Source organism: Cnephaeus nilssonii (assembly GCF_951640355.1).
Source record: "Cnephaeus nilssonii genome assembly, chromosome: 13".
In the NCBI taxonomy this organism is placed as follows: Eukaryota; Metazoa; Chordata; class Mammalia; order Chiroptera; family Vespertilionidae; genus Cnephaeus; species Cnephaeus nilssonii.
The window spans coordinates 75,181,640-75,206,578 of record NC_137084.1 but is presented as its reverse complement, the minus strand read 5'-3'; the positions used below and the strand labels follow the sequence as shown (position 1 = coordinate 75,206,578).

The following is a 24,939-nucleotide window of genomic DNA, read 5'->3' as shown; positions in this document are numbered from 1 at the left end:
TTTATGTTCATATAGAAAAGTTTTGGCTAAATAATTTCAATTCATTTTAAAGTATGCCCTGTTTTATGTGTTTTTAAATAGGCTGAATAGATTTGTTCTTTGCTTTTTAGTAGCTTCCGTTCTTAGACCTGCAAGATCTCTTATTTGTGGAAGTGATTTAAAAGAATGAGCATTCTATAAACCTGATACTGAAAGAAAGGTCATGAAAATATAATACTTTATGCTTAATTTAGCTCTGCTTACTTTTTACAATCCATGCTGATTTGAGTGTCCCAGTGTAAAATTTGCAGCTTTTACATGAAACATAAGACAGGACAGTCCTTAGGTAGTAAAACCAAGAGTAGAGAAGTGAAACATTGGACTATCTCTGTTCCTACAATTTTGATGTTCTTATAATTGATCCTTTAATAAAAGTATTAAAGAATTGCTTGGCTGGCATGGCTCAGTGGTTGAGTGTCGACCTATGAACCAGGATGTCATGGTTCATTTCCCTGTCACAGCACATGCCTAGGTTGCAGGCTCAATCCCTGGTGTGGGGCGTGCAGGAGGCAGTCGATCAATGATTCTCTCTCATCACTGATGTTTCTCTCTCTCTCTCTGTAATCAATTTTAAAAAAAAGTATTAAAGAACCAAGTAAGAGGAGTAAAAAACACACAAACTTTTATAAAATGAACCAAAACTTTTTTCTTTATGGTGTATATGTCAGTTTTGAACCTTAGTTGAAAGTTGAGAGACTGATTTTTCTGAATTCAAAAGTGCTTGGTTGAAATATTGTTATATTTAGCTATTACAGTTTATTATCAAGATCTGAATTGTGAGATACTATGTGAAAAAAGAAAACAAGTTGAAAACTATAATTAAATTTTTTCTTTTATCTTGAATTAACTTTAGAAGAGTGAGAGCATGAAACTTAAAAAGTCATTTTGTTTTGTAGTATTGAGGCTAACAGTAGAATTATGGAATTGGATTCTAATGATGGATCATTAAAAGTGCATTATTCAGATCGGTTGGTGATTCTTCTGAGAGAAGTTCGTCAGCTTTCTGCACTTGGCTTTGTTATTCCTGCCAAAATACAGCAAGTTGCAAACATTGCACAGAAATTCTGCAAGCAAGCAATTATTCTTAAACAAGTATGAAATTATATTATATATATATTTGAAAACATGGCTACTCTGAGTTCATTGTATTTGGATATTTGTTTTCTACTTTTGATTTTTTTTAGGCTAATAGAATGACACCATTAACTTGTGAAATTGATTTGCTACACAATTTGCTTTGTAAATGCTATAGGCATTTAATAATTTAAGGTATTGCTTTTTATTTTAAAAGCTTTCAGAAAAATAGGATATTATATTGTCTTTTGTTCATCTTTCTTTCATGTTACTTGCATGTGTCTTAAAGGACCTTCTAATTAAAGGAGGTCCTTTGCCTGCTTTCAAGAGGCAGATTCTTAGAGAATTACCAGGCTGATGGACTGGTCTCTGTTCTTGGTTATTTTCTCAGTCTACCTGTTCAGCTCATTACCATAATTTCATTTACCAGTTTAAAACCAACTATTATCACCTCATTTACTACGTCCTTGGCACAGTATACAAGGCCCTTCTTAATTATGTACTAACCTTACTGGTTGTGACCTTCACTACCTATACTTTCCCCTCATATTGCACTGGTTCATGATTATATGAAACTTGAACGTGGCTCCATGCACTGATACCTGTATTTTCTGATTAGAAAACTCAAAGTCTTCCTTTAATCCCCAACTCAAAATTCACTCTCTTTGTTGTGTCTTCTTTTAGTTGATTGTTCCTTATTCTATGTGCAGTGTGCAAATCACTTTGTGTTTTTTAAAAAAAATTTTCTCTTTCACTTGATTATTAGGATTGAGAAGGCAGGGACAGTATCTTGTTTATTTGGTCTCTCACTTATTCTTTCCTTCAACAAAGATTAATTGAGCACCTGTACCACCAGTCACAGTGTAGTCAGGATAAAAGAATGAATATATTACTGTCATACTTTAGTGCAGAGTTTCTCAACTTCTGACATCTTGTGCATTGTAAGATGTTTTTAGCAGCATCTCTGGCCAGTAGCATGAGCATAGTCCTAACAATAAAAAATATCTCCAGACATTGCCAAATGTAGCCTTGGGTGCAAATCAAATATGGTTGAGAACCGCTGGTCTAGTAGGAGAGAGCAAACTAAACATTGAGTTCTCATTAAATATCAAACCTTCTGGTAGATGCCTTATTTATATTAATCTCCTGACTGGTCTAATTGGGATCAGATTTGTAACAGGTTTTCCACACAGCTAACAAGTTATGAAGCTGGGATTTGATACCAAGTCTCTCTGACTCCAAAGCCCATATGTATTGCAGTACAGTTCATAGAGTGATGGCAGATATGTGAACATATCAATACGGTATTTAATATATTATGAGTACCATATTATAGATGTTCACAAAGTCCGGTGAGAGCATAGAGGTAGTAGCTTTCAATTATTTTCCTGGGTAGAGGTAGAGATAGTATCAGGTAAATTTTTACAGAGGAATGCTGTTTGATGTGAGTCTGGAAGAGTATATATATGTTTTATTAAGAGCACAAGGGGTTGAGATGGGTGATCATTTCAGAGAGAGGGACTACATATTCAAAAGCAGAGTCTTGCTCACTTTTGTATCCTAAGTATTTAGCTTAACACAATAGGAGCTCAAAAGATGAATGATCATATAGTATTTGTATGTATAGAACAACTGGGAAAATCTATTTATATATACCTTTGCTTATGAGTAGACATTTAGCTAGAGCAGAGTAGTAGGATGTTGGATAGATAATAGAATTTCCAGATTGTTGTAATAGTATATGTTCTGTTGCTTCCAGTTTTCCTGATTTTGGACTTTTTCTCAGATGTATTGGGAAGTCATTGGAAGGTTTTGAGTTTGCAAAAGGTGTATGATTTATATTTAAGAAAGGACCACTCTGGTTGATTTGGAGACTTTGCATAGACAATAGGAGTCCCTACTGGGAAATAGAGAGACCAGTTAGGAGACTGCTTCACTGGTCTTGCCAAGAGATGAGGGTGCTTGGAGTGGGATGGGATTGATTGAGGTGGGTGAAGTAGTTGGATTCCATATATATTATCAAAGTATATAGTCAATAGACTTCACTAATGTGGGATGTGAGAGAAGAGTAAGGACAATGCAAATATATGTCTTTTTGGTCTCAGAAATGTACAAATCATTGTGTGATATACTAGAAGAGGAAGGAGCAGGTTTGGAGAGTTGCAAGGATAAAGAGTTCAGGTTTTTTTTTAGCACTTAACATGCTTTTCCGGTTTCCTCTGTGTTCTCTGTGAGACTGTACTTTTTGAGTCCAGGGACTAGGTTTTATAATCTTTGTTTAATTAGCCCCTAGGACATGACTTGCCAAATTATAGGAGGTCAACACACATTTGCTGGTTGCATATAATAATTCACGAATAAATACAAAAATGGAGATGAAAAAAATCTATTTTTTAAATCCTAGAATTGAGAAAAATTATTTCCATTCAAACAATGAAAAATGTAGAAAAGTTAAAAATTAAGTACACTATTTATTACTGACTTTTGCTAATTGGACTTTTACTTTATAGGTGGCACATTTTTACAATTCTATCGATCAACAGATGATTCAAAGTCAGAGACCAATGATGTTACAATCTGCCTTAGCATTTGAACAGATAATTAAGGTAAATGGACTTTTCATGTTTTTATAATTAGTTTTTACATGTGAAGTATTTCTTATTTCTTAGTTTTTCAGTATATCCTTCAGCTCAATATAGCCATTGACCTAAGGCTTTTTATTTTTATAATCCTCACCTGAGGATATTTTTCTATTGATTTTTAGAGAAAGTTGAAGGGAGAGGGAGAGACAGGGAGAGAAACATCAATGTGAGAGAGACACATCGATTCATTGCCTCCTGCACTTGCCCCAGTCAGGATGGAACCTGCAACTGAGGTATATGCCTTTGACACTTCAGTCTGCAGGCCAATGCTCTATCCACTAAGTCAAACCAACTAGGGTAATCTAAGACTACCCTAATTTTGCTCCCCAGTGATTTCTTTCACTTTTAACAAGTAACATATTTTTCCAACTGTAGATTTAAATGGTTATTATGTTTCACATATTTTTGTGTTGATTTTGAATTAACATGTATAACATATAATTCGTATGCCATTATGTTTACTTATTCATTGAAGTATAACATGATCCTTATATACAATCAACTTTTCCATCAACTCCTGGTTTTATTTATTTATTTATTTAAAAAACATAACATGATTATATTTCAGTACACAACTTCTGTACAACTAAAAATTAAAACTCCACAGTAAAACAATAACAAAAACATGGTATTGAATTTGGAATGCATGACAAATGGATTAAATATCTTTAATCATAAATGAGCTTTTATGAACCAGTAACAAAGACACAAATTTTAGATTTATTTTTTTATTTTTTATTTTATTTTTTATTTTTTTAAATTTCTTTATTAATTAAGGTGTCAAATATTTGTCCTCATCCCCCCCTCCCATCCCACATCCCTCCCCACGGATGCCCCAACCCCCCGCTGAACTCAACCATTGGTTAGGCTCATATGCATGCACACAAGACCTTTGGTTGATCTCTCCCCCCCCCCCCTCTATCCTACCTCTAAGGAAATTTTTGATGCTCTTTGTCTATGCTTATTGAAATATCCACTCATGTGAAATTAGGAACACCCACAACAATTTTAAATGTAGATGTTACTATGTGATTGTTAACATTTTGAAATCTACATTTTTAGTGTTCATAAACATGATATATTTGAAAAATTATGTAGAAGAATATGCCCTTTTATTCTTTTTTCTTTTCTCTTTTTACCCTTTTATTCTTTTTTTAAAAAATTTAAAATCTTTATTGTTGAAAGTATTACTTGAAAGTAGATAACTAGTTGTGTCATGGTCCTGAAGACTACACCCAGGTTCTGTGATTGGTTAGGAGGACTCAGGACCCACCAGGGTTTAGCTGTACCCTCAGCAGTAATTTATTACAGTGAGAGGTTTCAAGGCAAAATCAGTGAAAAGAAGTGTGCATGGGGTGAAGACCTGGGGCAACTCCTCCCAGTGGAGTCACTCAGGGCATGGTTAATTCTCCCAGCAACAAGTTGTAACACAGTGAACTGTTTTCTTACTGGGGAAAATCATTAGCAACTTAGTGCCCAGGTTTTAACTAGGGGCTGGTCATGTAGGAATCTTCAGCCCAGTATGTACCAAAATTCCAGGTCCCTAGAAGAAAATCAAGTGTTTAGCATAAACTGTATTGTTTAGGTACAGCGAGCCACTCTCAAAATTAGTTTGGTGGGAACCCTCCCAAACTCCAAGTTCCCAGATGCCTGTTAAGGGCTGATCTCTTAAGTAGGCTTTTTAAGGGATAATAATCAGACTTGGTATATTAACTCTTTTCTGCACACTAGTACTCAGGCTTAAAGTGAACTGAAGTTATATAAATCTACATGGAATCTATACATAAGCTTATATAAAACCTATAAAAAATTTATAGATATTATAAAAACCATTTTTTCCTGTTGCCAAAGCTTAATACAAGTTTATAATGGAAAAAATTTAAAAATTTAGGTAAAAAAAAAAGAATAAAAAAAGGTCTTATAATCTTACCACCAAGAGATGGCTATTCTCAACAGTCTGGTGTATAGCTTTTTAAACTGTGCTTTCTATGTGTATTTAAAAATGTACTTTTTGGAATTGGGATCATATTTTATTATTTTGATCTTTTCAACTAATATATAGGTTATATACAGTATATATATATTTTTTAAATTTTTTATTGATTAAAGTATTACATATGTCTCCTTTTCCTCCCATTGACCTCTCCCAGCCACTCCCATCCCCCAACACATGCCCTCACTCCCCTAGTGTCTTTGTCCATTGGTTATTTTAATTGTAAGCCTTTAGAGCTTTATCTTTTCTAACAAATGTATTAAAAATAATATCTTGAGCCCTTTCCAGTTTGGGTCAGTGGTTAGAGCATTGGCCCATGGACTGAGGGTTGTAAATTCGATTCCTGTCAAGGGCACATATCTTGGTTGAATGCTTGATCCCCATCCCTGATTGGGGTGTGTGCGGAAGGCAACCTATTGATGTGTCTCTCTCACATCCATGTTTCTCTTTCTTTGTATCTCCCCCTCCCTTCCACTCTCTCTAAAAATCAATGGAAAAAGTATCCCCGCACGAGGATTAACAACAACAAAAATAATATCTTGATATTTCTGAAGAGAAAACTCATTTTAAGAAATTGGGTTGTGAGAACTAAATACTTACGTTATATGTAACATGTTAAATGAGACATAGTGGTGGGTAAAACACTGAGATGGGAGGAGAGAGAACACTGTGGTTCTTTATAATTCTTTGGCCATGCCATACCCAGTTTGGCTCAGTGGTTAGAGTGTTGGCCTTTGGACTGAAGGGACATGGTTTCAATTATGGTCGAGTGCATGTACCTCGGTTGCAGGCTCAATCCCTGGCCCTGGTTTCTCTCTGTCTCTCCCCATCTCTTCTACTCCCTTAAAAAAAAAAAATCAATGTGAAAAATATCCACAGGTGAGGATTAACAACATCAACAAAAGTAATAAAACTCTGGCTACTCACTATGTTGTAGCATATTGGAAGGACTCTATTTTCATATTCTCAAGGAATACAATGTTAAGTTGTGTGTAATAATCCTACATAATAAAAGCCCAATGTGCTAAATGTCCGGTTGTCCGGTCGGCCGTTTAACCAATCAAAGTGTAATATGTTAATGATATGCTAAGGCCGCTCAACTGCTCTCTATGACGTGCACTGACAACCAGGGGGCAGATGCTGCGACTGGTAGGTTAGCTTGCTGCTGAGGTCCAGCCAGTCGGGACTGAGCGAGATGGGCTGGACACACCCTGGAGCCCTCCGGTGGTCCCTCCCTGGCTGGACAACCCTGGTCCCTCCTTGGCTCTGATCATGCACCCGTGGGGTCCCTCATCCTGGCCTGCACCTTCTCGTGTCCCCTCGGGGGATGTTGGCAAGCTGGTTTCGGCCTGATCCCATAAGCCTGGTTGAGGGACCCCACTGGTGCACGGATTCATGCATTGGGCCTCTAGTTATCAATAAATGCTTTAGAACTGGTTCACAGAGTATTTTATTGAATTTATTATATAACTAGAGGCCCGATGCATGAATTCATGTATGGGTAGGGTCCCTTGGGAGATCCCTCCCCTGTGGAGATCAGGCCCCAGCTCGTGCCCCCAACCTCACAGCCCCATTGCCCCACCTGGCATCCCACCTTGGCCTGGCCCCCTCACCTTCTCCACCATCCCGTCTGTGGAGCGATCAATTGGGGCTGGGCCTTCCGCCCGGCTCCCTTAGCGCCTGGGAGCTGGGCAGTGGCCCTGCCCCCTTCTGCCACTGCTGGTCACTGTCTGCAGGGCGGTTGGCTGGTCTATTTGGCCCCTGCTTGCACCCGCCTTGGCCTGGCACTGCCTGCTCACCTGCTCCACAACCTGCTGCGATCCTGCTCTCGTTGGGGTCCATCAGGGCGGGCAGCGCCTCCACTGCTGCCAGCTGCCAGTGCTGTGTCGCCAACACCTGCCATGTTCTGTGCCATCCCCTCGTGGTCAGCGTACGACATAGTGAGCGGTCGAACGACCACCTGAGGGGACAATTTGCATATTAGGTTTTTATTATGTAGGATTGTTTAATTTCATTTACTCATCATCTACTTATTGAGGCTCTTCTGTATTCCAGAAACTTGCTATACCTTACTATTTCAATTGGTATAGAAACATTCTATTATGTCTCTCTATCCTCTCTCTTCTTACATGTTTGTCTTAAGTATTCTCTCTACATATGTAGAGCACCACATCAGATGTTGTTATAAAGTTCTCATTTCAATAATCTAGTAAGATTTAGGAAACTCATGCGAAGTAGCATAGTTCAGCTTGTTGACATTACCTTGGCAGGGGAGTTTGAGTGCTGCCTGCTTTTGCTAAGCAGGGGATGGAAGATCAACTCTCTACTTGGTCTAACTGAAATATCAGAGAGGTGTTTTTTTATTGGTGTTGGCTTGCGCAGGGTGGGTATTGCTAAAAGGGTTTTCTAGTAGGCTACTATTTTCCTATCCCTTTGGTGAGAAGAAATAGGCGTTTTCTGGAGCTTTCTTTGTCTGACCTTCTAGATTGGAGGCTTTCCCAGTGTCCTTTCCTAGAGATATGGGAGACAGTAGGGAACCCAGGTATCTTGTTCCTTAATTCACAAGATTTGTTCACTATTTCTTATTTCTACTTTTCACTCTTCCTATGATTGTTTGTTATGTTAGGTACAGGGTTTTTTACTTGTAAGAGGGAGAACCTGGAAGGAATGAGGCTACTCAATGTTGGTCAGATTGCCTTATCATTTATAAAATGGGAATATTATGCTCTTTTTATTGCAGGTCGGTGCTAGGAATTATTGGATTTATGATGTAGAATATGGAATTTTTGGGAAAAAAGTAATGCATTTAAATACTAAATGCCATTTGTTGTACCTTAGAATTCAAAAGCTGGAAGTGGGGGAAAGTCACAAATTACTTGGGATAATCCTAACGAGTTAGAAGGCTACATTCAAAAGCTCCAAAGTGCTGCTGACCGACTTGCCACTGAAAATAGAAAGCTAAGAAAATGGCACACTACATTTTGTGAAAAGGTATACTTTATTTATAAAATTGAATGAGCTATGAATAGTATTGTTTAAAGGTAATTAGGATATAATTTAAAATAACTTTTTATTTGGGAATAATTTGAGACTTAAAGTTGTAAAAATAGAACAGAGTTCATTTATTCTATGCTTTGTCCAGCTTCCCCTGTTAACAACTAATATAACCATGGTAGAGTTAACAAAATTAGGAAATAAGCTGTTTTTGAATTTTACAGTTTATCCACTAGTCCTTTTTCTTTTTCAAGGATCCAATCCAGGATCTTATCTTGCATTTAGTTGTTGAGTCTCTGGAGTGTCCTCCTCCTCAGTCTTTGCTTGTTTTTCATGACCTTGAAACTTTTGATGAGTACTTGTCACTGATCTTGTAGAATATCTCTAGATGTGGGTTATATGGTATTTTCTCATGATTAAGTTAGCATTATGCCATTTGGGCTGGAATATCACCGAAGTGCTGTTTCACCTTTCTCAATGCATTGATCAGATATTGGTATGTCATACTTTAGGTTGAGTTAACCTGGATCACTTAGTCAGAGTCTTGTCTGTCCAGTTTTCCCACTGAAAAGTTACCATTTCAGGTGATACTTTGAGACTGCTCTAATTTTTAACAGGTGGTAATTCTTATGAATATTGATCTGCTTCGGCAACAACAGCGTTGGAAAGATGGATTACAAGAATTGAGAACTGGCTTAGCAAGTGTAGAAGCACAGGTAGAGTATGTTTTAGCTTGAAATATGTCTACACTTTGAAATATGACCATTTCAGAGAACATATGAATTTAATATATGAATTGCTGAAAAGTTTGAATATATGAATTGCTGAAAAGTTTATCAAGGTTATTTATAAACTTTTACTAATGAATTACTGGTAAATTTAGAATTTGATTGAATTATACATAAAGACCATAAAATAACAATGCATTTACATTTAAAAATATAAGAAATTTCTGTTTGTCTTATGGAATACCAGACCTCTCAATTCAAAGTTTATAGTTTTTCTGACGTGGTGCTTAACTATTTATCATTCATTAGTTTTCTTTTAGGTAATTGTGACATCTGTAGAACACAAAGTTAAGTTTAGGCAGAAGCCTAATGATTGAAATAACTCTATATTAGAACTTTTTCCTTTTTTGGGCAAATTTTCAGTTCTATTCACATTTTTTATATAAGAAATGATGTAAACAAAAGCACTTAGCACAGAGCCTGCCACATATCCTGGTTGATATGAGTTAGGTGTTCTATACATTTGTGTGTGTGTGTGTGTGTGTGTGTGTGTGTGTGTGTGTGTGTATTTTTAAATATATTTTTATTGATTTCAGAGAAGAAGGAAGAGGGAGAGAGAGATAGAAACATCAATGATGAGAATCATTGATCAGCTGCCTCCTGCACCCCCTACTGGGGATCGAGCCCGCAACCCGGATATGTGCCCTGACCAGGAATTGAATCGTGACCTTCTGGTTCATAGTTTGACACTCAACCGCTGAGCCACGTTGGACGGGCTGCATATATATTTTAGTTCTTAGAACTTTAAGAAAAAAACAAAACAAAAATTAAAGTGTTAGAATTGATATGTTTATGGTTATATGGAAGCAAAAGATTATATAAACTATCCTGAGCATTTTAATATTTAACATGTTTTAAAATGTGGAAGGTTTACTTAGGGGGTGAGAAGGAAGAAAAGAGCTATACTTGATGGGGATTTTTGAAAAAGGACAAAAAGTTCACAAAAAACTGTTGTTCCTTTTACTGTTAACATAAAGTCCTATTCTAAAATCTACTTATATTTATAACTTAATTTTTAAAATTTTACTCATTTTTTGTATTCCATTTATAAACATGAAAATTAGAAATTTTCTTGTTTGACTTTATGTAACCTCTCATACTACAAGTAGTCATTAAGGAGTTGCTTGTTTTAAGATATTTAAAAATAAGTTTTTTATTGCTTATAATTTTACTCTATATGATATGAAAGTATTAACCCTCATTCTACTACCTAATTTTTAAATAAAAAAATGTAAATATAACATATTAGGGATTTCAAGCAAGTGACATGCATGCATGGAAGCTGCACTGGAATCATCAGCTGTACAAAGCTCTGGAACATCAGTATCAGATGGGCTTAGAAGCACTTAATGAGAATCTTCCTGAAATAAATATAGACTTACTGTACAAGTAAGATTTTTTTGAAACCCAGTTTATTTTTCATTCTAAAATTTTCTAATAATTTACATTTTAAAGTTACTTATTTACTTACAGACAAGGACGGTTACAATTCAGGCCTCCTTTTGAAGAAATCCGTGCTAAATATTACAGAGAAATGAAGAGATTTATCGGCATTCCTAATCAGTTTAAGGGAGTGGGTGAGGCAGGAGATGAATCTATTTTTTCTATTATGATTGATAGAAATGCAAGTGGATTTTTGACTATTTTCAGAAAAGCAGAAGATTTATTTAGGAGATTATTGGCTGTTTTACACCAACATAAGGTATGGAACATGTAATTTTTCATCCTTCTGTTATAATATTTCACCTGGTTTGTTGAATTAGTATTACATATACAAACCAATAGTTTGCATTGTGTGATATAAAATAAAACATATTTCAAACCAGAAAGCCAGGCTTAAGGATTCTTATACAAGGTAAGTTTATGCCACAGATGATTTATATCTTTGACTATTTGAAGATTAAGAAAGTAGCTTTTAAAAAAATTGTTCTGTCAACTTGGAATGTGTCATGACTCTGTTGTGCCAATTTTAATTCCTTTTAGGGAAATATATAATTTTCTTCATTCTTTGGAACAAGAGCAATCCATGGAGGGAGGCCTTTGAAGTTAATGAAATTGAGATGATATGATTAAATGTTTTGCTTTTGTTTAAGTGTATTATTACCATTAACTCTAAAGATAAACTCTAATTGCATTCATTGCTCATTGATATTGATTCTAAGACTATGACTAGGAATTCAACCAATTTTTTAACTGTCTCTGCAGTGCTTCTGCATTTTAAATTTCTAGAATGAATTGAATATGAATACTTTCAGATTTGAAGCTGGGAGTGGCTCTTGGCTTAAAAGTAGTGAGTCTATCTTAGTATACATCAAATTTGATAAGAGAATATAAAGTAAGGGTTTTTTTTTGGTCTCTTCAACAATGTTTTATAATCACTGTATTTTTATATTGTCACTAGAGGCCCAGTGCACAGATTCGTGAACCGGTGGGGTCCCTCAGCCTGGCCTGTGCCCTCTCGCAATCCAGGACCCCTCGGGAGATGTTGGACTGCCAGTTTGGCCCGATCTGCGGGGATCGAGGATCGGACCAAAACCGGCAATCCGACATCCCCTGAGGGATGTAGTAGTGCATGAAGTGGCAGGCAGCTTGGGAGGAGCCTGAGCCTGGGCTGGGCGTCGTGCCGCTCCCGCTCATCCTGGCCCTGCAGCACCTGCTGCCACCGCCGCTCAGTAGCGCGCTGCCATGGAGGCGGGAGAGGCTCCCGCAGCTGCGCTCACCAGCCATGAGCCTGGTGTCTGGTGCCCGTCAGTCAGCTGAGCGGCACTTCCGCTGTGGGAGCGCACTGACCACCAGGGGGTGTCTCCTGCATTGAGCGTCTGCCCCCTGTGATCAGTGCACGTCATAGCAACTGGTTAGCGACTGGTTAAACAGTCATTCAGTTGTTTAGGCTTTTATATATATAGATGTTTTCCCTGTTCATTCTTTAGATGCATAGTACTGATTGTATTTACATACTTAAGTTGAAATTTACTTACAATTACACTTGTCCCTTTTTATTGGTTTGACCCTAATATATATTAGTAGTTGGACTATAAACTTTAAAATGTTAATTTATTAGTGCTATTTCTTTAATAATATTTTTCATTCTTAGGAATGGATTATAATTGGGCAAGTTGATATGGAAGCTCTAGTGGAAAAGCATCTTTCTACTGTTCATGATTGGGAAAAAAATTTTAAAGCACTGAAAATAAAAGGAAAAGAAGTAGAACGACTTCCAAGGTATTAGAAGTTAAAGTAGTAGTTCTTATGTACCAGAACAGCTTTGCCATGGGACAGTACTCTTCACTTATGGCAAGAAGTCAAGTCAGTTTCACATCTCTAGAGCTCAGCTGTAACACTTGAATATCATCTAAGTAGGGCTTGCTGACACTGAGAAGGTTCTCTTCTGAGGCTCTGCTGGCGGGACATATTTGGGTAGACTAGATTGGGGGAGGAGGCTTCTATACGGATCTGGCATAAGGATCTAATATTTGATATCCATAGGCACAGTCTAAGAATGCTAAGAAGCTACTGCTGAGAGCACAACAAAGGATAGAAAGCTAATGACATTCCACTCTGATTTAGTGCTGCTCTGTTCCCTTCCAGATGCCCTGGGAGGCACACAGTGTAGTGCTGCATCTAGTATTGCCCTAAATGTGGAGGAAACCCTCAGAGGGGCATCTCATAACCTAGTTACTTGAGAATATACTCCCTCACTATCTGAAATTCATATAACTGGAACCACTTTATAATAAGCTCTATGAAAGGCTTTGTTCAATTGTGCATATCCTACCTAATGAAAGAGTAATATGCTAATTGACCTACCTTAGCTACGTCCACAGCCAATCAGGGCACTATGCAAATTAACCCAGCAAAGGTGGCGGCCCCCACGCACTGCCCCGCCCCCCATCGCTGATGGACCAAGGCGGCGGCGGTGCCCTGATCGTGGATGGCAGCGCGGGGCCGGGCAGCGCCCGCCCCTGCGCCACCACCACCACTGGGGTCCAAGCCCCGACCCTGAAAGAAGGCGGAAGGCGGTGGCCAGAGCCAAGGCCTGGGTCCCCGGTGCAGGAGGAAAACTGGTGCCGGCAGCCAGGGGAAGGAAGGTCTATTGCACGAATCTTCGTGCAACGGGCCTCTAGTATTATCTATAAAGGATAATAACACTTTTATTAATTCGCTAGAGGCCTGGTGCATGAAATTTGTGCATGGGGAAGGGGGGGTCCATCATCCTGGGGTGCACCCTCTCCAATCTGGGAACCCATAGGGGATGTCTGACTGCTGGTTTAGGCCCCATCCAGGACCACTGTCTCCTAACTGTTCACCTGCCTGCCTGCCTGATCGCCCCTAACTGCCTTTGTCTGCCTGACTGATAGCCCCTAACCACCTCTGCCTGCTGGCCTGATCGCCCCTAACTGCTCCCCTGCCGGCCTGATCACCCCTAATCACCTCTGCCTGCCAGCCTGATTGCCCCTAACTGCCCTCCCCTGCCGGCCTGGTCGCCCCTAACTGCCTCTGCCTCGGCCCCTGCCACTGTGGCTTTGTCCGGAAGACATCTGGTCTAATTACCATATTACCCTTTTATTAGTATAGATCAGTGGTTGGCAAACTGTGGCTCGCAAGCCACATGCGGCTCTTTGGCCCCTTGAATGTGGCTCTTCCACAAAATACCATGGCCTGGGCAAGTCTATTTTCTTTTTCTTTTTTGGCAAGTCTATTTTGAAGAAGTGGTGTTAGAAGAAGTTTAAATTTAAAAATTTTGGCTCTCAAAAGAAATTTCAATTGTTGTAGTGTTGATATTTGGCTCTGTTGACAAATGAGTTTGCCGACCACTGGTATAGATTATACAACATAAGCTTTAAGGTAGAATTGCATTAGTGAAATGAAGAGACATTTCATTTAAAAAAGTATATTGGTTTGATATGATTCAAATCCACTTGTTTATTACAAAAATCAAGTCTTTAAGAATAGGATTGCTTGCCCTAGCTGGTTTGGCTTAGTGGCTAGAGCTTCAGCCAGAGGACTGAAGGGTCCCAGGTTCCATTCTGGTCAAGGGCACATGCCTGGGTTGCGGGCTCGATCCCCAGTAGGGTATGTGCAGGAGGCAGCTGATCAGTGCTTCTCTCTCATCATTGATGTTTCTATCTCTCTCCCTCTCCCTTCCTCTCTGAAATCAATAAAAATCTATTTAAAAAAATAAAAGAATAAGATTGCTTTGCTGTCAAAGCCAAGTAAGGTGTGTCATTTGTTGTCACTGATGAAGTCTGAGCAGCTCTGTTGCTAAGTGACTTTGCTGGGTTCTTATCAAATAAAATCCATGGAAAAGCAACTATGCCCACCATGCATTTAGGCTATAAAGACTGAAAGTTGGGGAGGACAGAGTGCTTCTGGGGTGGGAGACAGTGAGGCTCAGTGGCTGGGAGGCAGGGAAGATATGGGAATGCCCAGTGCCTGGAAGCACCGGAGGGTCTGGGATATGCAAATCTGCTAGGGGCGGGGTCAAGCCCTGTGCTCTAAGGGGTTCCCGGGGATCCCCTTCCTGCGAGGCTCCTCCTCTTCCCTTAACCTCCTAACCTGTCCATTTGGATGAAGCGGGTGGGAAGCAGGTACGCAGTGCCTGGGCAGGACGCCCTCAGTCCCGGATCCCTCCCGGGGCTGGGGAGGGGTGTTTCTATTGGTTTATTTTATTCTTCTTACATGTTGAAGAGGGTGGCAGGGGAGTTGTCTGTCAGACATGGTTTCCTGCTACTTGCTCACCCAACCTGCCCCACATGATGCCTTTTCCCTTCCTTCCCCGCTGCCCCAAGCTAACGCGCATGAGAAACTGGGGCCCCCGTTGTATTGTGTGGAGATTGAGCTCCACAGGAACCTGCCTGATCCAGGCAGGGTTGGGGTTATTCACTGCAGGAAAGGCTCGATTTAAAGGAAGCTGCCATTTAGATAGGTGCCTGCTGAGCCATTTGCAGAGGGTTTATCATCCCTTCTGGCGATTTCCTTGGAAACCACAAACTCAAGATAGCAGTGGAATGCTGTGTCCTCTTATCTGAAACCCTGATTCTCTAGGCCAGTGAATTAGATGCCCCAGACAAGTGTGGGATGCCCCTTTCTTACTGATATGATGGCACACAGCCACGTTTTAGGTAGGCTAGGATTTGGGCTCCTACCCGGGGCTGGCGCAGTGGGTGGGGACGCAGCCTGCTGATCTGGTTGTTATGAGATGGTGTAACAGACAATTCGCATATTCCTCTATTATTAGTATAGATTTTTTTATTCTTTCTATAAATATTTAGTGAGCATTTATAACATGTAAAATTTTGTCCTATGGGAGCACAAAGATGAAGAAGACAGATTTTTTTTTGTTAACTTTGTATAATTTAGCCCTTATATGAGATTTTTCTCAGGTGAACAAGTATGATTCAACCTCTGTTTGTTTAGAACATTAAAATTTGCATTAAGAGTACCATGCAAAGAATTAGTGTTCTTAAAAACACATGCCATTTTTCCTGATTTTTAAAATACTGTATTTGTTTTATAATTTTAAAAAATAGTTTAAAATTTTTTTTTACTGTTGATATACAAGATTATACTAGTTTCAGGTGTACAACCCAGTGATTATACATTTATATAACTTACAAAGTGGTCACCCTGATAAAGCTAGTACCTACTGACACCATACATAGTAATTATAGTATTTTTGACTTTATTACCTATGCTGAACTTTAACATCCCCTTGACTGTTCTGTAACTATCAACTTTAAAGCACGGAAAATAAGTACCTTTTTCACCCATTTTGTAATATTAGTATATGTACTTAGAAAATTTGGATCATACTATATTTTGCTATTTTTAGTTAATACTATTTCAATAGTATTTTGCCATGTTATTACCTAGTTCTCAAAAATGTGATTTTTAGTTGTGTGGATATACACTAATTCAGTCATTCCTACATTTGGCTTATTTCTAATTTTTCACTATTATAATAATACTTGTATATAATCTTGGAGTCTGCCCTGAAAATTTTGTTAGGATAAATTCTGAAGGTGAAGTTATTAAGACAAAGAGTATGATGCCTGTTTTAAGAGTATTTGATACATATTGCTAATTTGTTCTTCACAAAAGTTGCATTTTAAAAAATATATGTTTTTTATTGATTTCAGAGAGGAAGGGAGAGAGAGATAGAAACATCAATGATGAGAAAGCATCATTGATTGGCTGCCTCCTGCACATACCACACTGGGGATCGATCATGCAACTCTGGCATATGCCCCAAATAGGAATCGAACTGTGACCTTCTGGTTCATAGGTTGATGCTCAACCACTGAGCCATACTGGCCAGGAAAATGTTGCAATTTTTTTTATACTACTGCCAATAGATCTGAGAGCACTGTTTGCCCATACAATTGAACATATGAATTAACAATTCATTACATTTTTGTTATTTTAGTAGGTATAAATGTTATTTTTTTGTTTAATAATCTATATTCACTTTCTACCCTTATTTTCTTTCCCTTATCATTATTGTTTATACTTTGCAGAATAGTGAATATATTTTATAAGTATTTTAAAAATGTGTGTTACATGCTGTGACAAGTAGATCTAGTGAATAAATATATTCATGTAGAACATTAGTAATTTGTAATTGCTGCCTTTTTTATAAACATGATGGATGATCAAAACTGTAATATTATAGCCCTAGCTGGTTTGGCTCAGTTGATAGAGTGTCAGCCTGCGGGTTGAAGGGTCCTGGGCTTGATTCTGGTCAAGGGCAGGTACCTGGGTTGCGGGCTCCATCCCCAGTAGACATCATTGATATTTCTATCTCTCTCCCACTTACTTCCTCTCTGAAATCAATGAAAAATATTAAAAAAAAACCCCAAACCTATAATATAACAAAATAAATGAAAACTGTCATAATAGTATGTATATGGCATTTTTTCTAAATGAAATGTAAATGTGCTTAAAGATCATAGTAATACTTTTGAGTTACATTTGAAAATGCACAGAATGATAATATTATAATGAGAGTATTTTTCTCTACTTTCTCTTTTTCATGTTAAAATGTGTCCATTTGCATTTTTTAGTGCTGTCAAGGTAGACTGCTTAAATATTAATTGTAGCCCTGTGAAGTCGGTGATTGATGACCTCATCCAGAAGTTATTTGATGTGCTTGTGCTTTCTTTGAAGAAGTCTGTCCAGGGTACAGACATTTTTATTTTTACTTAATTTTATATATACAGAGGCATGTACTTTGATAGTTATGAAGTATGAATCTCAGTGGTAATTAAAATAAAAACTGATATAGAAAGTATTATGAAATGAAATGTGCTTAAAATGATAACTTTAAGAAAGCAGTAAAATCCACGTTCAACTCCTAAGAGGTCTAACAATTTAAGGCATTTTTATTATTTGAGTCTGAGCTATTATCAGTTTGTTACATATGTTACTGAGAAAGGTAGATAATTCTGCTATAATGTATTTCTTCAAATGACTACTATTTTCCAATATATTGCACTATTTCTTGTTTTCTCTAAACTGGGATATTTTTGGATATTATTTAAAAGACTGAAAAAGTTCTCAATTTTGAGTAACATTTAGTAAGACTGAGTATATTTTAACTTTTTACCCCAAAATTTAGAGTACAATTGAATCAACTTTCATGAAAAGAAGTTTTCTTTGCTTATTCTACATTTTGAAATTATGTTTTATGAAAGCAAATTATAATTTAGGATTTAATGTATATTAGATTACTTCTAATTCTTCTTGATTTAAGAATTATGTAAATGAATATTTTTGTTGGTAATAACATTTCTTATATTTTAATGTTACCTATTCAGCTCATTTACATGAAATTGATGCATTTGTCACTGAAGCTATGGAAGTCTTATCAATTATGCCCCAGTCTGTGGAAGAGATAGGTAATGCAAATGTGCAGTATAGTAAGCTGCAAGAACAGAAGCCACAGGTGAGAATTACAAAGAAATTTTAAAATTTATCTTACTATACTGGAGATGTTTAAATTAGGTATTTTTTGTGTCAATTTAGAAATAGCATATAATTTCAATAGTAAAATGACATTCATATAATCTGGTCCAAATGGTAAGTTCATGATTGGATACTTGATATTATATTGGTATAATATAATGCCAGTGTTAAAAAGGAATGATCTCTTACCCTTTGTGACATCCTGATGAACCTGGGGATTATTATGCCAAGCTAATAAGCCAGACAAAGACAAATATCACATGATCGCACTTACATGTGGAATCTAATGAACAAAATAAACTGATGAACAAAATAGGTCCAGAGGCATGGATGCATGAAACAGACTGACAGATCTCAGAGGGGAGGGTTGTAAGGGGGCTGGAAGAGATTAACAAAAGAACTTATATGCATACAAGTAGTCCTCGGGTTACATTGGATTCGATGTATGTTTCGTGGTTACGTCGCCACGTCCCATCCTCTCTAATAAAATGGTAATATGCAAATTAACCATCACTCCGCTACATAAGCCACGCCCACAAGCCAAGCCACGCCCATCAGCCAATCAGGGCGAGTATGCAAATTAACCCCAATCCAAGATGGCTACAGCCACAGAGAGCAAGGTTTCCCAGGTAACAGAGCAAGCCAAGCTTTCCATAGCCGTTGCAGGCCTAAGCCTCCACTCAAGCTACAAAGTTTCAATTATAGAAGGTAAACAAATTCAAACAAATGGCGGCAGAATGGAGCTTGAGAGAGCAGGCCAGGGTTGCCGGCGGCAACAGGGGAAGCAAAGCTTTCCGCACACCCTGGCCGGGCTCACCCGCTTAAGGCTACAAAGTTTCAATTGTAGAAGGTGAATTAACTGCCACAGAAATGGCTGCCGGAGCCCCAGGCTTGGCTCCACTCCAGGCTACAAAGTTTCAATTGTAGAAGGAAAATAAATTCCAGATACCAGGGCCTCTGCTTGGGTTGCCAGGAGGCGTGGCCGGCCTGCAAACCACCACAGGCCCCTCGCTCAGGCCGCCCCACGCCCCAAGGGAACCCCCACCCTTATCTGTGACACCCTTCAGGGCAAACCAGCTGGCCCCCACCCGTGTACCAGGCCTCTATCCTATCTAATAAAAGAATAATATACAGATTGATCATCACTGCAACACACAATATAGCTGTCCCCATGTGGTCAAAGATCCTGCCCCCATGTGGACACAAGATGGCTACTACAAGATGGCCAGCAGGAGAGGGCAGTTGGGAGGCACCCGGCCTGCAAGGGAGGGCAGTTGTGAGGGACCAGGCCTGCAAGGGAGGGCAGTTGAGAGGGACCGGGCTTGCAAGGGAGGGCAGTTGGAGGTGATCAACCCTGCAGGAGAGGGCAGTTAGGGGTGACCAGGCTGGCAGAGGAGGGAAGTTGGGGGCAAACAGGCTGGCAGGGGAGCAGTTAAGCATCAACCAGGCTGGCAGCGGAGTGGTTAGGGGTTGATCAGGCTGGCAGGCAGAAGCGGTTAGGGGCAATCAGGAAGGCAGGCAGGCAAGCAGTTGGGAGCCAGTAGTCCTGGATTGTGAGAGGGATGTGCGACTGCCCTCCAGGAGTCCCAGATTGGAGAGGGTACAGGCTGGGCTGAGGGACAACCCCCCGCCGTGCACGAATTTCGTGCACCGGGCTTCTAGTTTATTTATATATAAAAAAAGTTCCGTCATTTCGACGTATGTACATATGTGCTTTATGTTTTTTATTATTTACTTACCACAAGTAAAGGTCAGGAATTGTTATCTTTCTTTTAACTTTTTTTTTTTACTGTTTCACTTCATTACTGCTGTGTATGTGCTTCATGTGAGTGATGTAGGTGCTTATGTAGGTGGGTTCCACTTATGGCGAAAATCACAGTACGTTGTACTGCAGGAACGGATCTTTGACGTAAACCGAGGACCTACTGTATATGCATAGCCCTTGGACACAGACAATAGTGTGCTAAAGGCCTGGGGTGGGGCAGGGGCTGGGTAGAGTGGGGCAAAGAGGGGGAAAAGGGGGGACATATCTAATACTATCAACAATAAAAATAATGCTTATTATTGGCTTCAGAAAAATTTGTAGTCTATTTTATGATGTGGCATATTAGAATAAGACTAAGCAATAATATCATTGCTGTAAATAATTCATGCTGTTACTTCAAAGGTTATAATTTTAGCATGGTAAAGTGTAAAGTTAGAGCTGAATTAGGAACACACACACACACACAATGGAGGAGCTCATAATTAGAGACAAAGATAACAGAGTGGTAAAGATTTATAACAACATATCCAGAAAGGTAGAGTCCAGAAGAGGCAAGCCAAAGTTTTATAAAACTTATTATGGATGATTTTAGTTATGTTTAGAAGAGGAAGGAGGAGAAATAATTCAAATCAGAATACAGATTTATGTGTCCCTACTATGTGTTAGACTTAAAATTGAGCGTTTAAGGATGAGTAAAGTAATATATCTTCATGGTGGGAGGAATTACAAAATTTTTGTTGATTAGGAAAAGTACAGTATTAATTTATAGGACACTGTTGTTTTATAGTGCTTTAAAAGACTTAGAAGCAGTTTAGCACCTATTCCTATACCTGGATGATTTTAGGTATAGGAATAGGTGCTATTTGAACAAACTGCTAACTGTACACGACTCAGGGCATTTCGAGTAGAAATAGAATGCAGGAGCTTGATTTCACTTCTTTAGTTGTCAGTTTCTTAAGTTCCCCTTTTCAGGGCTTTTCTTTCTTTATTAAGTAGGACATTTAATTAACTTATATTCTTAGGTAATCACTAATTTCAGTTTTTTTAAGAAACCTTTTTAGCATTTTTTTATGTATGCAACTTTTATAATAAGAACTTTACTTTGAACAGCTATAGTATTATCTTTATGGATTTACAATTTTATTCATGTTACCACTTTTATTCTACTTTTTAAACTTCTAATGTCAGACTGTCTTGGTTGAGTTTGTATATAATAATAATAATAAATAAACATTATAAACTTTATATCCAGGAATTTAACAAATTGTTTAAAAGCAAATCTTGATTTTTTTAAAAAGCAAATCATGAAATAAAAATGTAAAAGAATGGAATTTAAAAAGTGATAAATTTTTTTTTCATTTCTTTGACCTTTAGATTTTGCCTTTATTTCAAGAAGCTGAAGATAAAAACAGACTTTTACGAACTGTGGCAGGCGGAGGTTTAGAAACAATTAGCAATCTGAAGGCTAAATGGGACAAATTTGAGTTGATGATGGAAAGTCACCAACTTATGATTAAAGATCAGGTAAGATATTGTAGTCATTTTGTTAAAATGGAAACTTAATTTTTTCTCACTTAAGATTTCTTGCATTGTAGCTCAGGCTTATAAGAATTTTACATTGCTGATTAAATTGACTTCCCTCAGTATTTCTATATAATGAAACACTTTATGATGATCTTTTCACGTAGTTTATCTTCACTTCCTGCTGTTCAAGAATACATGCAATGTTATTTTTATACTTTCTTATGAATTAATTTGTTTACTGACTGTGTATGGTATCTGTTAAGGGTACAACCTGGAAGTTGCACATATCTATTGCACTCAGATCCCATTGACCAGAATTTAGTCTTATGCCCTTTAGCTGTATGGGAGATTGGGAAAGGCCCTCAGGTAGAACAACTGGCAGTCATTAAACAACTTTTTTTTTTTAATCACATTAGCTTTTTGCTAGTGGGTGCTGTTAATCACATGAATGATTTCCTAATGATGATGTGTGTGGATTATCTCTTAATTTAACTTTGTGGTCTAATTTTATGCATTTGAATTATTTTTTTACACTTGAATTAATTAAAAATCATTTGAAAAGTTAGTATTGATATTTTTCACTTAAATAGAAAATAGAAATAAAAATGTGAAGATGAAGTGAGATTTTACTCTGAATTAAATTATATAAACTCTGTTGGCTTATAGATTGAAGTGATGAAAGGAAATGTGAAATCACGTCTTCAGATCTATTATCAAGAATTGGAAAAATTTAAAGCTCGTTGGGACCAACTAAAGCCCGGCGATGATGTTATTGACACTGGCCAGCAAAATACCCTTGATGAAAGTGCAAAGTTAATAAAAGAGAAGAAAGTTGAGTTTGATGATCTTGAAGTCATAAGAAAAAAGCTGGTGTATGTTGTTTTTTTTTAACTGATAGTACTCATTTGAAAAAAATCTTATATATTAAGTTAGTAATTTTCTTATATCTGTTATCTTTATGCCTTTCCTTATAAATTTCAACAGTTTAAAATACAAATAATAAGTGATCATCCTACTGCTTTCCTAGGAGTGTGATTAGGTTATATAAGAATACTAAAAGAAAAGGAAATTCTGGTTAGGTCTAAAAATAGAACAGAAAATTAAATTTATTGGAAAGTTAAATTAAGGAGTTGGAATACTTACTTTTTGTGATCTCATTTTTTTTAAAGGAATATATAAAATAAATGGTAAATTACTTTGAGGGGTTATGAGGAAAAAAAATGAACCTATTAAAATAATAAAAAGAGACCTCAAATTAAAAATTTATTGTTTTATGTTATAATGATACAATATATTAAATTTGAGCATTGTTTTAGTTTTGATTATTTAGTCAAATGTAGCCATAAACTAATTGCTTTCATAGGTGAGTAGAAGTTGTAGTATCACATTTATTAAATGGTATTACACCAATTAAATGAAGAATATAATATATTCTAAAAGCTAACCCTTTCGATTGAGAATATTCTCAGATTAATCCATAAATATATATATAATTATGAATGTAAATTACATATTACATAACATATAATTCACATAAAATATATTTACATATGTTACCAACTTTGCTTTGACTCCCTTGTAAAAAATGCATACTTTTGAATTTAGAACAGCTCACGCCTAAGTAAAAGCTCATGCCAACTTTAATAGTCATGTAAAGTTGTCATAGCCTCCAACTTTGTACTTCCACTATCAAACACACATACACACACTGGGAATACAGTTAAATAATGATATTTAACAATTTTCCTTCTTTTAAAATTTAATGATATTTCATTATTTTTTTTAATAGTGATGATTGCCATCATTTTGGACTAGAGGAGCCTAACTTCTCCTTGGCATACAGCGTTTCTAAAGACATTGAGAACTGTGCACAAATTTGGGCTCTTTATGAGGAGTTTCAGCAAGGATTTCAGGAAATGGCCAATGAAGATTGGATTACTTTTCGGTTTGATTCATAAATAATATTTAGATTTTTATGGTTTGGTAGTGCTTTTGGGGATGTAAGTTTTAAGGTGTGTTTCTGGTATTTTATAGGTCTAAGACATATCTGTTTGAGGAATTTTTGATGACTTGGCATGACAAATTAAGAAAAGCTGAAGAACATTCAGTAATGACAGTGAAATTACAATCAGAAGTTGACAAATATAAAGTAAGATAGTTTTACTCATTCTGCTATTTAAAAATTATTTATCTTTTTATTATGTAGTAACTGAATAAGATGAATAATTAAATTTTTTATTCCTAATAACAGTAAATACAAATTTGCATTTTGCTCATATATGTATACATATATCTTTCTTTTTTCCCTTTTTTAACAGATGGTAATTCCTATCTTGAAATATGTGAGAGGGGAACATCTTTCTCCAGACCATTGGCTTGACCTTTTTCGTCTACTTGGCCTTCCTAGGGGGACTAGTCTAGAGAAATTACTGTTTGGTGATCTTCTTAGATTAGCTGATACAATTGTTGCCAAAGCTTCAGACCTTAAAGTAAGAATCACTTTTATAAATATCTCACATATCTGACCTTTGTTAGCATGTGATTTTGCTTTATATTTGGTTATTTAATAAAAAAGCAAGTTAAATTTTTTTCTTCCCTTTAAGTAGTGACAATGTTCCATTATTCCATCATTCTTTCTGTAGCACTATACCTGAATATATCTAGCACTGTATATGAGAGTATAGAAATAATAATATAAACCTCTTATTTGAGAGAGAGAAAACATATGAAATAAAAAATGTCTTACTTTAAAAAAGGAGTCAGCTTTAATAAGAAAATGAATAAATACAAATTATTTTACATGTAATACATTTAAAATCATGGGATGTATTATAAAGAGAAGGTAAGGGATATAAAAATTAAGAGAGTTAAACCTACAGCCAATTTGCCACTCAGATTTAGAAAAGGTTTCAGGTAAAAGTAAAACTTGTCACAATTCTATCGTAAGTGGCAGACTTTCTATGTTTTGTTCTGCCCATTCAATCTATCTACACTAGTAAAAGAGAAAGATGCAAATTGACCGTACCTTTGCCACACTCACCAGCCAATCAGGAGTGAGTATGCAAAGTAACCCAACAAAGATGGCAGATTAATTTGCATATGCAGGTGCCGAGCAGCCTCTGGGCAGCGTGGGAAGGTGGAAAGGTGGCTCCGGCT

General features: G+C 37.2%; 1 protein-coding gene across 2 annotated transcripts in view; it reads left to right on the top strand.

Moving 5' to 3' along the window:
• The window catches only part of DYNC2H1 (dynein cytoplasmic 2 heavy chain 1), a 178,840-nt gene that overhangs the window by 17,660 nt on the left and 136,241 nt on the right, over positions 1–24,939 (top strand). For both annotated transcript variants that reach the window (XM_079788478.1, XM_079788479.1), the window contains exons 12-25: positions 936–1,131; positions 3,624–3,719; positions 8,587–8,739; positions 9,360–9,458; positions 10,780–10,919; positions 11,004–11,232; positions 12,625–12,752; positions 17,594–17,709; positions 18,347–18,474; positions 21,634–21,783; positions 22,450–22,655; positions 23,573–23,728; positions 23,818–23,932; positions 24,102–24,272. In XM_079788478.1, coding sequence (XP_079644604.1) covers positions 936–1,131; positions 3,624–3,719; positions 8,587–8,739; positions 9,360–9,458; positions 10,780–10,919; positions 11,004–11,232; positions 12,625–12,752; positions 17,594–17,709; positions 18,347–18,474; positions 21,634–21,783; positions 22,450–22,655; positions 23,573–23,728; positions 23,818–23,932; positions 24,102–24,272 — 2,083 coding nt within the window. The remainder of the gene's footprint in view (positions 1–935; positions 1,132–3,623; positions 3,720–8,586; positions 8,740–9,359; positions 9,459–10,779; positions 10,920–11,003; positions 11,233–12,624; positions 12,753–17,593; positions 17,710–18,346; positions 18,475–21,633; positions 21,784–22,449; positions 22,656–23,572; positions 23,729–23,817; positions 23,933–24,101; positions 24,273–24,939) is intronic.